Source organism: Perna viridis, chromosome 3, assembly GCF_037379345.1.
Source record: "Perna viridis isolate PV_CMFRI_1.1 ecotype Kerala chromosome 3, ASM3737934v1, whole genome shotgun sequence".
Lineage (NCBI taxonomy): Eukaryota > Metazoa > Mollusca > Bivalvia > Mytilida > Mytilidae > Perna > Perna viridis.
Genome location: NC_142447.1, coordinates 21622169 through 21634909, shown reverse-complemented (window position 1 = coordinate 21634909; position 12741 = coordinate 21622169). Strand labels below are relative to the sequence as shown.

At 34.2% G+C, this 12741-nt stretch overlaps 1 protein-coding gene across 2 annotated transcripts; it reads right to left on the bottom strand.

Moving 5' to 3' along the window:
• Positions 1-111: 111 nt before the first annotated feature.
• LOC148621430 (uncharacterized) lies at positions 112-12732 on the bottom strand. 2 transcript variants are annotated; one of them, XM_088575789.1, is made up of 10 exons: positions 12645-12732; positions 10179-10664; positions 9825-9947; positions 8976-9202; positions 8368-8618; positions 6854-7863; positions 5932-6100; positions 2186-2457; positions 1173-1358; positions 112-503 (listed from the first exon to the last, which is right to left on the bottom strand). In XM_088575789.1, exons 2-10 carry the CDS (start codon positions 10650-10652, stop codon positions 405-407), a joined length of 2811 nt encoding a protein of 936 aa, XP_088431915.1. In that variant the 5' UTR covers positions 10653-10664; positions 12645-12732; the 3' UTR covers positions 112-404. The 2 variants fall into 2 exon arrangements, with proteins under 2 accessions (XP_088431915.1, XP_088431914.1); XM_088575788.1 differs by lacking the exon at positions 12645-12732 and adding an exon at positions 11483-11644.
• Positions 12733-12741: the final 9 nt, after the last annotated feature.

Here is a 12741-nt window from a genome sequence, read left to right as displayed (position 1 = left end):
TCAATAGATATAGATGGCTCTTCGAATTATGATACCAAGGATAGTGATTATTTTTATCTTATTCTTTTGTTTTATCTATTATAATTGTAAACTATGTATTCAGATGTTACATGTGTAATACGTAGTCTTTATTCTGAATACTAACATGTTCTTTTCAAAACCATTTTTATGAGAACAAATTAAAAATACATGCACAATATGGTTAACAGCACATAGATAGAAATAATACGCTGTTACACTTTTATCTGCATTAATAAACATTTATGTCTGTTTAATATTGATTATAACTGTCTATTGTGTTAGTACAAAATGATTATACTGGGAACACGCAATATAGGACATGGTTTTAAAAATACAGGAACAACTCCCATTATTTGTTTAAAACTACTAGTTAATTGGAAATGCTATATGTAACTGTCCGTCTCTTCTTGAATATTTTCTTGAACGATGTTAGGTCTTGTTGTTTTCTCTGGTTTGGGCAAACTTTTGGTAACATCAGTTGCCTGAAAGATATCGAGAATAAAATAACGGACGAACTCTAGGTAGAAAGCAAAGTTTACAACAGCGTGAAATAACACAAAGCGTCTAAACGCAGACATACTATTTATGAAAATTATACGAGTAAACAATTTCAACGAAATTTGACCATAATTAATGACAATATATTGTTGTTATCTGGTAACCTTGTGTGGTAAACAGCTGAATGCAAACTAAAAAGAGTAATAACTCTTATCTGTAAGAATTGTTCCAACAATTCAAATTGATAAACTTTGTTTACAAGATCTTAAAAATTAGTTAAATGCTCATGTCCAGGAGAAAGGGAATTTTACGATGAGAAATAAACAACCATCACGTTCTTTCAAAATCATATATTTTTCCGTCGAAGTCAACACAAAAACCTAAGATTAATTTAATATAAAGCTTTTTTATAAAAACGCAATAGCGATAAACAAATTTAATAGATTGTGGACATAGGAACGGGCATTATTTCTTGGAGAATGTTATCTATAAAAGCGTTAGCTATGAGCGTATAAACATGTTATAGTAAATAATATATTGGTTTACGCCTACTCACTTTGAAAATATCTGAAAATACATATTAATTCGTACACTTATACAATTGATAATGCATATTTGCAAGGGATTGCAAGTGTATATTTTAAAGTTCTTACCCACTGGAAAAATGTTCCTACGCCAAGACTGGCAGCCCGTGACTCCTCAAATGTATGAGGCTGTAGAAGATTCTCAACTTCTTCTACGACTTCAGGATCAACCGACTTCTTGTCGAAATGTTTGACTTTGTAAAGTAGACTGTTTCGACTTGTGAACTTCATTTGGTGTACAATTTCTTCCCATGTCTGAAAAGCGAACAATAAAGGTCATGTTCGCACCCTTTTCTGCAAGAAATCGCGGTTTCAAAGTGATTTTAATAATGATAATAGATACTGACATGACACGTATAGTGTTTCTGTTAAAAGAAACAAGAGTAAGCGTCATTTGTTCAATCTGTGCATAAATGGCCTCCCTCAACACTTAAAATACTACGATTGAACATTTTGGAAAATGATGCTTGTCTTTTCAGTGATATATAAACGTTCAAGTAAAGCTAATAACTGAAAAAACTTACAATAATTCTAAAGACCTGTAATCCTTACTTTGCGATAGCATTCGAAACTGTTATGACATAAGCCAATATTTATCAGGCAAAATAGAATAAAAAGAAATACCACTATACATGTTTGTGATCATATTATATAGTTTTTATTTGAATTTGCCGCACTCTAATGGAAAGTTTGTAATAAAGATTCGAGAAAGACTTATCATTATCATGCATCATTCATGAAAACGTGGTTTGAATAAATGGTTCCACCAAATGTGGATATTTCACAACTCCAGTTCCGGTTCCTTAGGATTTTTAGACCAGAACGTATGCATATACATGGCATCACCCAGTCAAATCTCAGTTTCCGCAAAATAAAATTCTTTATTACTTGACAATATAATCTAGACCTGAATACTATAAGGATATTGATACTTGAACGACTTGATACACTAACCCACACATAAAAAGACAATGGAAGAAAGTGTTTTGCATATAATGATCACATCAGATGACGTGCACTATAGTAACACAATGAATCACCGTCATCAAAATAATTATTTTATTCAATACCTGAACACTTACTTTGAGTGTGTCAAGATCTTGCCCAAGTAACACATATACTGCTTTCATCACATCAAACATTACTTGCTTTGGTATTTTGTAGCGATGAATCTCGGAAATAGTCGTTCGTTTCATTTCTAGGATATACTTTGGGTTTTTGTCTGCATCTTTTAACATCTTCTCACCCTCGGTAATATAGTTTGCTAGTTTGTCCATATGTGCTGACTGTTTAGCTTCTTGTATTGCCTTGTCAAGTACGTCAGCATTTCTTCTGTTGATTCCATTTCGCAGTGCTGAAGTTAAATCATAAACTATATTAGAAACGACGAATTTCACTTTCGACAAATTACAAATTCAAGAACAAAAATCAAACAAACACAGAGACAGAAACAATAGTGAACATATACTTTAAATTAAAGTGAGAAAATAAAGAATGATAAAGAAACGAAGTAAAATATACTCAGACTTTTCCAATAATAAAACTGAAGTGTGGACCTAATGTAATTTGTTAAGTGCTCTCGGCTTCTATAAACATATCCGTAGAGTTGATCATGGATATTCTGCCAGCATGAAAAATGGATATATAGTATGATAAGAGTGGTTAATCTATCTTCAAGGTGGAAATACACATATCATACAATCTACAAGTGTTAAAGTTTGAAAGAGACAATATTCAAGCTAAAGTAAGATTAGTATCCCCGTTCCAACATTTTCAGAAACCTACAGGTGCCTCCTCTGAACTATACCATGCTCGAAAAAAAAGAAGGGAATTAAGTTAAGTCACGTTCTCTCATTTTTGTGATATAAACATGTCTTGTAATTGCACGCTTCATAAGTGAGTAATTATTCCCCCCCCCAAAAAAAAAAAATCCAGAACAAAGCAAACACTTTTTTTTCAAGGTTAGCCTCACATCTTTGCTTATCCTTCTTAAAATTTGCGATTGATTCAAGCACTTGTTCGAATTCTGTGACAGACGTGAAAACTTTTTTTCTCCATTTAATTGTTGTTATATTTTATCCGTTCTGCATACGGAATTTCTTAACTTTTACATTTGTTTTGATGAAACACGGTACGTGCTTAAGCGTTACATTAGTACAAAAATAAGTTTATTTCAAGAGTTTATTGGCTGTAATGGATGAACGTGTCGATAATGGACAGAATACTTATTTCGCCATAGTTTCAACCACCGGGAATTCTGCAATAGTTGTATAGGTGGGGCACGCAGACATTTCGCATCGTGACCACCAGTCGTCCCGTTATGGAAATGTTCAAATTGACACAATTTTTAAGAATTTAGTTTGAAAATGTGTATCATAAGACTATTTGTGAAGTTTTATATTGAGCCTGTACTTCTTAGCATTTGATTCCTTGTATATGTTGCATTCGTGGCAATGTACAGTGACCGTCTGTGACATCCCAAGATTCCCATTTCATAACTAAAGCTAACGGCAAATTTGTTTATGAAATTGTTTTCAGAAAGTATTCATACAATAAATTCAACTATTGAACAAAAAACAAGTTACATAAATTTTATTCATGGGCCTAGTAGTATGTACTACGGGCCGAGTGGTCACTATCCTTAATGTCTGGTATTCGACTTGTTCATTCTTTTAATGGGTTTGCTACTATTTTGTGTTTTTTCTCTCTCTTTGCTTATTGTGTGTTCTTTTTTCCCTGTTGTCTTTGATGGTCTCTCAAAGTTTGTTATCTTTGTAACCTTGTTTTCCCTGATTACACAGGAATAAAGTAAGTGCACTCATTGCACAGTAGCGAAAAATATGTTCCCTCAAGTAAAAGAAAATTCAAAATTAAAAAGTAGAGTCAAAATATCTGTAATTGTTCTTTGCATCATGTGATGGCGATAATAATCGAATCATGAGTTGTTTAAAAAAAAAAAAAAAAAAAAAAAAAAAAAAAAAAAAAACATTGCTAGAGTATTTTAAAATCGGAACTTGAAGAAAAGATTTGAAAACTCTTGCAAAACAAGCTGTGTAATCGAAGTTTTAAATCCAAAAATAATTGTGTACAAGAAGTACTCAAAACCCAAAAGTTTCGAAATAGTAAAAGCACCAATAATTTCTCCCATGTGCAACACTAGTAATGAAGTCTTTGTATTTCTAATTATTCTTATGTAAAAGACAAGGTAGAAAAAAAGATGTTGTCTTTGAATTCCTTTTTCTTTTTCAGTCTGTGAATATTATTTACCACCTTAACAAATTTTCACATCAGGGCATTCTAGAATTACTGAATTATCCTTGTGTGAACACCCGGTGATTCGATCAGGTACAGTATGAACCGACATACGCTGAAGTATTGAGTACAAACAAACATGTCAAAACCCACACAGATTACTTTCGTGAAGGAGATCGAAACATCAACATTTTATTTATGAATACAATGGTGAAAACTTGTTGTAGATCTTGATCAGAAACTGGCATTTCACTAAGGTTACATCCAACACAACGAAAGGCAAAGAAAACCCAACAAATACTACTTTGTACAAAGAAAAATAAACTGCTGCTAGCAGACATCCAAACAGCGATAAATAATATCACTAAACAGAACAGAATATGCGTAGGCGTATTATCATGACTTATTTATTTGAACTTCTTGTAAACAATTTATTTTTGCATTAAGATAGTCCCATGCATTTGGTTCAGCATACCAAAACAACTTGAGTAGTATTTTTGTATTAAGATCACTTTTTAGTGAAAAGGAAAACAATTAACAGAGAACGGGAAGAATAAGAAAAAGAGAATTCCGTACGTATTTACCAAATAAAAAAGTTGGGAGATACTTTAGGGAAAATGTATGATGGCAGTAACATTAAACATTTTTGAAGAAATATAAAAGATTGGTTCCGGGCATTGTATCCAATAAAATAAAATTTATAAATCTCTTCAGTTCAAACCGCAAGGATGACAGTGAACATAACCTGGTCACGCCAGTACTGAAGAAAGAAGTTTCTGAGTTTTCATGATAAAACAACTTGTACCAAGCAATAAAAAATAAAATTGTTAAAATATATAAATCGTGTATAAATGTTTACATGTTGCGCATACTAGTACTAGTCTACTTACGTCAAAACAAGAATTCAAGCAAAACAAGTAATGAAGCCTTGGTGATTCCAATGATTCTAATGTAAAAGACAAGGTAGAAAAAAAAACGCTATTTCAGATTTTTCAATCTGTGAATATCATTTACCAACTTCAGCAAATTTTCACATAAGGGCTTTCTAGAATCACGGAATTGTCTTTATGTGAACACCCGGCGATAATATAAGTTCAGCATAAAAATAATACAATGCTGAAAGCTGGTTGTAGATCTAGACTAGAAACTGAAATTTTACCAAAATTGCATGTAAAAGGACAACAGAACAGAAGGCAAAGGCTCCAACACATACTACATTGTAAAAAGAAATTTTAACAGGCACTAGCAGGCAGCGCTAAAAATGTCACTAAACAGGACATGCATAGAGGTAGGAAAGTAGGCGTATTATCAGGACTTATTTATATGGCACTTTATATGGCCAAAAATATATTTTTGGATTAATATAGTCCCATGTATTTGGTTCAACAAACCGAAACTTGAGTGGTAGTTCTCATGATGAAACAAAGCTTGTACCAAAACTACTACTGAACAACAAGTTATTAAAAGTATATTTATCGCGTATTCATATTTACATATTGCGCATGATAGAACCCGTCTACTTAAAGCAACAATACAAACTTGAGCGTAATTTGTCAATTGTGACAAACCTATATACCTCTAGCTAGTTTAAGATATTCTAATCTTTCGTAAGCCTTTGAAAGCCATCCATCGTCTGGAGTATCTTCCTTGTTCAGTTTGTCGATTGCATTTTGTATGTCGTTTGGATTTTTGGAAGTTTTGAGGGTATCCATAAGCTTCTGCCGTACCATAAAATCTGCTCCTGTCTGTGGGAAAAAAATAAGTACAAGTGAATGTAAGAATCAGGTAAATGGGAAAAATCTAAAACATTCATTTCAATAGCCCATCGATCTGACAATATACTTTCATTCAAAAAAGTCTTCTCTATTTGAAATTACCACTATTTGATATCTGCTTCACTGGGATGTCTTGGTAGTTATCTTATTGCAGTGCATTTTAATGAAATTACAACCCATTTCACCAAAATGATATGGAAAACCGTGCCTTTATTCCTTGATTCTGATTGAACAAAATAGTCAAATTACACTGTCATAGTGTTGTATTACTTCAAAACATGTTACATCTAGTGCCTAATTCTTACAGAGTCTCTTGAGTGCGCAAACATGTTTTGTTGTTTCGTTCTCTTTCTGTCATTTTTACGGCAGTGATACTTTGTTGTATATTGGAATTCTAACGGTATTTTTTCGAAGGTTCGACGGATATTTCTTCTTTTTTTCTCACAACTGTTGATATTTTAATTAACAGTGGACTCATTATATGTTCTACTAAAGTATTTCCTTATCATAGCATAAAACAAGAAATTAAAAAAAAAGACAAAAACAAAACAAAAACAAAAGACGAAAAACGCTGTGGTATTAAAAAAACCCAGATTTCAACACAAACAATATCATATCTTATTAATATAACAAGACAAACAGTAAGAGTGAATATGCAGCGTTGCTGATATAAAATCCTAACAGCCGCATAAATATGCTTAACTTGTCAATCAAGATACGAACCTCAAAAGGCTTCCTAGGTTTCTTAGGATTTTCGGATGTCAAAAGGAAATTGCACACATTTATATAATCCTTGTTCGATCGTCGAGGCCTAGCTTGTATCTTTAGTACGTATTCACCGTTTCTAGGAACACCGACGGTGATGAATAAATCTTCATAATGTTGCTTCATTTGAATGAATTCTTCAAGATCGGAGGAAGGGGTGTTGTGATGGACCATCATTGCGGTGACCTTTACGTCCTTGGAGATCCTAAAATCGATATCAACTGTATCTGACCCACGTAAAGTTATTAGGCCCTTCACTTTGGAAACTAATTTCAAACCATAAAGTTCGGTTAACATACACGGGCCGAACCCTATTTCAGGAGCGAAGGGCAATGGTTCAAATCGAATTTTTGGTTCATCACAATTGATTTTAAATGAACACAAATAATCCGAAGCTTCTTCACTTTCACCTCCATAAATTTTAAATTCAAAGAAACCGGACGTAGGGAATCTCATGTGAAAATGAGTTTTATTATCCTCATTCACGATAGCAACTAGATGTTTTAAATCTAAGTCCTTCAAAAGTTCGGGCTCTGTAGATTCCAACACTTTTAAACTGTGACGAAGAAAGACTTGATTTGAACCAATTTGTTTAATCGAAATAATACAAGAGCCATTTCTTGTTTTTCTAATACCACTGAGTCGGCTAGAAATTTTCAAACGGTTTTCGAAAAATGCTTCAGATAGAAGCGGAAGTTTCAGAAACTTTTCTATCGAATAAGGCTTTCCAAGTAATTGCCACATATCATCGTCCGGAAAACAGCGGTAAATAAGTTCATCTGGATCTGTCAAAAAGTAATATTCATTTATTTGCAGGTTTATCTCATCCTCTTGGGCTCCAGTGTGCTTCACACCTGGTGTTCTGGGTAGGGAGTGATATTGATTGTGTTGGTGCGCTGTTCCTCTTGAACCCTGCGATGCAGAGGGAGTGTTGTTAATCGAGGGCAGCTTCGGTATAGATGAACTACCTAAAATGCAGTTGAAAATCATACAACTTTTCGACTAATTGTTAAAGATTCAGGTATATCGATCTTTGGTAGCCGAAAGAAATTACCCGATATGTTAGTCTGAAGAATTAGAAGTTTGATCAGACGGGTGGCGATATATATTTTTTGGCTTTCTTTGGTTTCAATACTGATTTACATCGAAGTGTTCTGCTTTGTTTTTGTTGTTTGTGTTTTCTAATCAAATTGTTTATTGTCGTTTGAAAACTGTCCTAAATATCGATTGTGTGTTAAAGATATTATTTTATTTTTTTTGGTATTTCTTTTATCTTTTATGTCCCTTAAAAGTTCTAGTGTATTAACTAATTTTCTACTAAAAGGATTATTTTAATCGGATGGACTTGGTAAAACGGTTATAGAAAAATACAAGATTAAAAAAACATGGATCGGTAAACAGATGCAATATATTCCTGAATTCAACACCTTGAAGTTGACAACGCTCACTAGGATGTCATGAACACTTCCTACCATCATCTTGGTCCCTGAACGATCCTCCTTTGCTTGACATTGGTGTTCTTCCAACATGTTTCTCTGGCACTTTCTCTATTTTCGTCGATGGTGTAGTCTCGAAAGCCCATTGGAAGAAAACTATCCTCCACCCATCAGCGCAATAAACTGCATTCCAAGTAACTTTATTCCGATCTATCTCTGTTTCACCAATGTCGTGGTCTTCTAACTTAGCGACCCCCGTAACAACATGGCAGGGGATCTCTACACTCCTGAAATGTATCAACGACAGATGTTATGGAAAACAACCCCTCGGTGTCTCTTGTCAAAAACATAGAGCTGCTAATTACTTTTAAATTCTATTTTCATGTAAAGAGACACGTTTTTTGTTAAAACATGATTGTGTTTGATATGCGATGTTTTAGCAAGGGGGACGCATAAAATTTACTAGTGTGATAACATTAACAAAAAACAAAACAATAGAAAAAATATTTATTTCTTTCTAGAAGCAATGCTTTCATACGGCGTTTTTACTTTGAAATTACTATTTAAAGTATGCCATGATTGAGTGTAAGTGTTGTCAATATCTTCTGTTTACAAGAAATTTCTCCTAATTTCTATATACTCACTTGCACATATTGGCAAATAATTCAGGGTACGAGGATTTCTTGTCTTTAACTTCTTTTAAAGCATGTAAAGGTGACTCTTTGGTTATTGCCCTTGAGTAATCGAGTTCCCCTAGGTTTTGCTGACAAATCCACGAAAAAATTGCTCTTACTTTCTCAACATCTTTAAAATATCTGAAGGTAAGTTTTACTGATAGAGACTTTAAATCGGGAGCTGATTCTATGTCTATCTGAAAGAAAAATCAAAAGTATTCGAGGATCAAATCCGGGAAATTTTCGGGCCGTCTTCTCTTTCGCGTTTTTTTGTTTTTTTGTTTGTGCATTTTCGCTGTCGCGCTGTTTCAAATTCGCAATCGTTCCTCAAATCATATTATAATATTCTTTTTACGAATAATTCTCGACACTGATCGCCAAAATAAAACTCGTGCGAAAAATACTTAAGCTGTTGAACTTTGATACCATTTTCCAAGATTTTTTTTCAAAATCAACAAAATAAAAAAAAAACTTTTAGGATAAAGCGTGTGGCCATTATAATCACGGTAACTCAGAGGGCTCGTTTTTGTCATCTGTACATATTTAAAAAGGAAAAGGGTCGCATAAAATTCCTGAGTCATTGATTTTTTTCTACTGACACTCCATTTTTGTTTAAATGTGTGTGTATTGAATATCGGCAGCTAGAAGAAAAAAATGCTACTTGATTAGTTGCCGCCTCGTAAATGAGCATAGTAAACACACTCTATTATGTATTGATAGAAATTGTTCCATAGATCCGACCTACTAGCTGAAGAGATACTTAGTACTGTTTTACGTCTCCCGTAAAAGAAGCAAATAAACGAATCACAGATAACATACTCCTTCGACTCTCTTGTCTATTTCTCTTGCAGTTTCCATTTTGAATATCTCTGCTTTTTTGGTAGATGGAGGTTTTGGTATGGGATATGTGAGATTCTTTTTCTTTATTTCTTGAACATTTTTCTGGAAATATATTGATATAAGTAAGGCTTCCCTTTATAAAAAATGATTTAGGACGAGCATTGGCACTAAAAAAGGATTTTATGTACACATTGTTCAGTGAATATATACTTTTGTAACGTTTTATGAAAACTAAATATAAATGATATTCATTTTATTCTTTAAAAAAATTTTCATAATTCTACCGGCAGTTATGCAGAATATGTCATAATCAAATTATTGTTGTACGATTACCGTTTTCTTGTCTTCTATTATTCCTTCCGTCTTTTTGTTCTCGGTAACCATGGCACCAGGCTTTTTATCATTTGGTTTTCCATTCTGTTCTTCAATTATTGTTACTGCAGTTTTGGTAGAAACAGTTTTGTGAGGTTTCCCTTTACCTTTAACGCTGTTTTGTCCATCTCCGTCGTTGGTCTGTGTGACCTTTGATCTCCCTGGAGTTGGTGATAGTTTTCCGTTATCGTATTGATTGGACTTTGGAACTGCTGATGGAGGTCCTGTTCGTGAGTGTTGGTTCATTCTGGAAGGCTGTGCAGATAGGTTGTCTGTTCTGGAAGGCTGGTCCATCCTTGATGACAAATGTTCTGCCCTAGAATGTTGGTCTAATCTTGAAGTTGTTCCAGATGCTGATGGTTGCCTCATGGCAGAGTTTCGGTCTGGTCTAGGGGTCGGTCCAGAAGAAAAATATGATGCTTGTCTATTTTCCATGATACCAGAGGTCTAATTCAAATAAAAAAATAAAAAAAACAAAAATGGCTACTCTTACCTTCTATGTATACCAGCCCCGTGCAGGTCTGGGTGTCAAAAGAATAGGCCTGCAGCAGCGCTAAGCTTGTCGTAAAAGGCGACTAAATAGTGCTCAGAAACCTAGCCGGGGGCTAGGCGCTCTGCCCACAGAGCAACTGGGATGTGTGCCCCAGGTGGTGGAATGGGGTACCCCTGGCATGTTACATGCTGGGGTTGTCAGGCTATAATACGGAAAACCTGACCGCAAACCATAGTGGTGCACCGTGTTGGGAAAGATGCCACGTTCCTCACACGTAAAAGAACCCTGCTGTGGTATTCGATAGGAGTAGGAACCTTTGCGCTCCGCCACAGGAGGCTAAATTGCCCGACTTTACCCATCCCCCCTTTTTCTAGTGGCAATCAAAATTTGTCGACCCTACTGTCCTTATGTCCCATCCCGTTTTTCATTTCATCATCATTTCATGTTCATTTTATCATCTGTTTCATGTTCATCGTCTGAATATAGCTGAAATATTGCTGCTCGGACGTTAAACCCCAACAATCAATCAATCAATCAATCTATGTATACCATCCCGAATACGATCTTTTAAACATTTTCTAAGTAAAATAATTTTGTCACGTACATCGTGTGCGGTAATTGGAAACCGTTAATAAATCGAATACTATTATTTAATGCATGTTTATCAATTATTGCCTACTACTAAACTACTAAACGTTTTTATTTTTTTAATGTCACAAAAAAGACATGTAATCTCCGAACCAAGAACTATATATAAAGAAACATAACTTACACTGTCTTATATTCAAATAAAAATAATGGTCAAATTATTCATCCAACTTTTCTATTCATTCTCTGCACGGGAAACCAGACGTTTCCGAAAAGCCATGCACCGGTGTTAGCCGGAAGCTGTTCAAAGTTACCAAGGAAAGACAGAGACAAAAGACATCTACAACTGTTAAATACTATCATGAAATCAAAGCAATTCAATGAAGTATGGGTGCTATATTGTGGGGGTTTAATACACTGACAATAGACTTGTTGAAAGGCCATGCTTTACAATAGATGTTCATATAATTATCTCACTGTAACAGCTAGCCTCTTGTTTATCATATATACAATACCAAACCATTTAAATATAAAGCATACAGTTCTTTTTTTTTTCTTATTTGTGTTCTCCTGTGAATTAGAAGTTTATTTTGGTTTCAGCATAGTTCGTATATTCTTATGTTTTCAATGGTGATAGTTATAACAATGGTACTGTATTTTTGAACGTTTTTTTTTTCTTATTGAAAATCGTTCAATGTATTTTATAATTATAGACTGAACATTAAAAAAGATACGAATCTTGAATATTAGCCGAGTTTCGTTGGAAGGTCTTGAAAATGGGACTTAAAACGACAGATTTATATATATTCCTGTAAACTTGACATGAGCGTCAATGTCTTGTACATGTATCAATGGGTGGGTATTCTGAAGATAGCCGGAGGTAGTCCTAGGGGAAATACGGGTTATCTTGTCTAATTGTAATGGAAATTTTATTAGCATTTGAATGATCCCGAAATTTGTAAAACGAGCGGATTCCGGTTCAAAAGTTCAAAAAGGGTGTCCAGGCTACGAGTTCCTCTTTTTAGTCTAGTTATAGCTTAAAATTAACAAAAAATTCGAACAGTAAGGGAACCCAACCCTCGGTGTCAACCTTGGATCAATCAATGTGATGCTATTTACGACCTAATTAAAATGAATCTATCAGAATTAGTGCACTATTGTCACAGCGTCTGTTTCTACGGACTATTTGCCAAATCTCGGTTTTCCATTCAATTTTAAGTTCCTTTATACTGTATTTTTTACGCGCCAATTAAGGTATCGCATTCTTCTAAGTATACACGCTTTATCAAACAGTATATTTTGTAGAAAAAAAAAGAAGTCATCTGAAAGTTATAAGGACGACTAACCCAAATAATGAAGTCTTCATATTACGTTCCCACGGTCACTCCTCGAGAGTAGAAGAGAAGCAGGTACGGAGAGGACTGGATTATTCGGATTATGGGA

Excerpts from the sequence above, each read along its gene's own strand:
- LOC148621430 (XM_088575789.1), bottom strand. The coding sequence starts at position 10,652 with ATGGAAAATAGACAAGCATCATATTTTTCTTCTGGACCGACCCCTAGA. Across the intron at positions 6,101-6,853 it reads AACCTAGGAAGCCTTTTGAG|ACAGGAGCAGATTTTATGGT; the intron begins GTTCGTATCTTG and ends TTTTTCCCACAG. Across the intron at positions 2,458-5,931 it reads ATATCTTAAACTAGCTAGAG|CACTGCGAAATGGAATCAAC; the intron begins GTATATAGGTTT and ends ATTTAACTTCAG.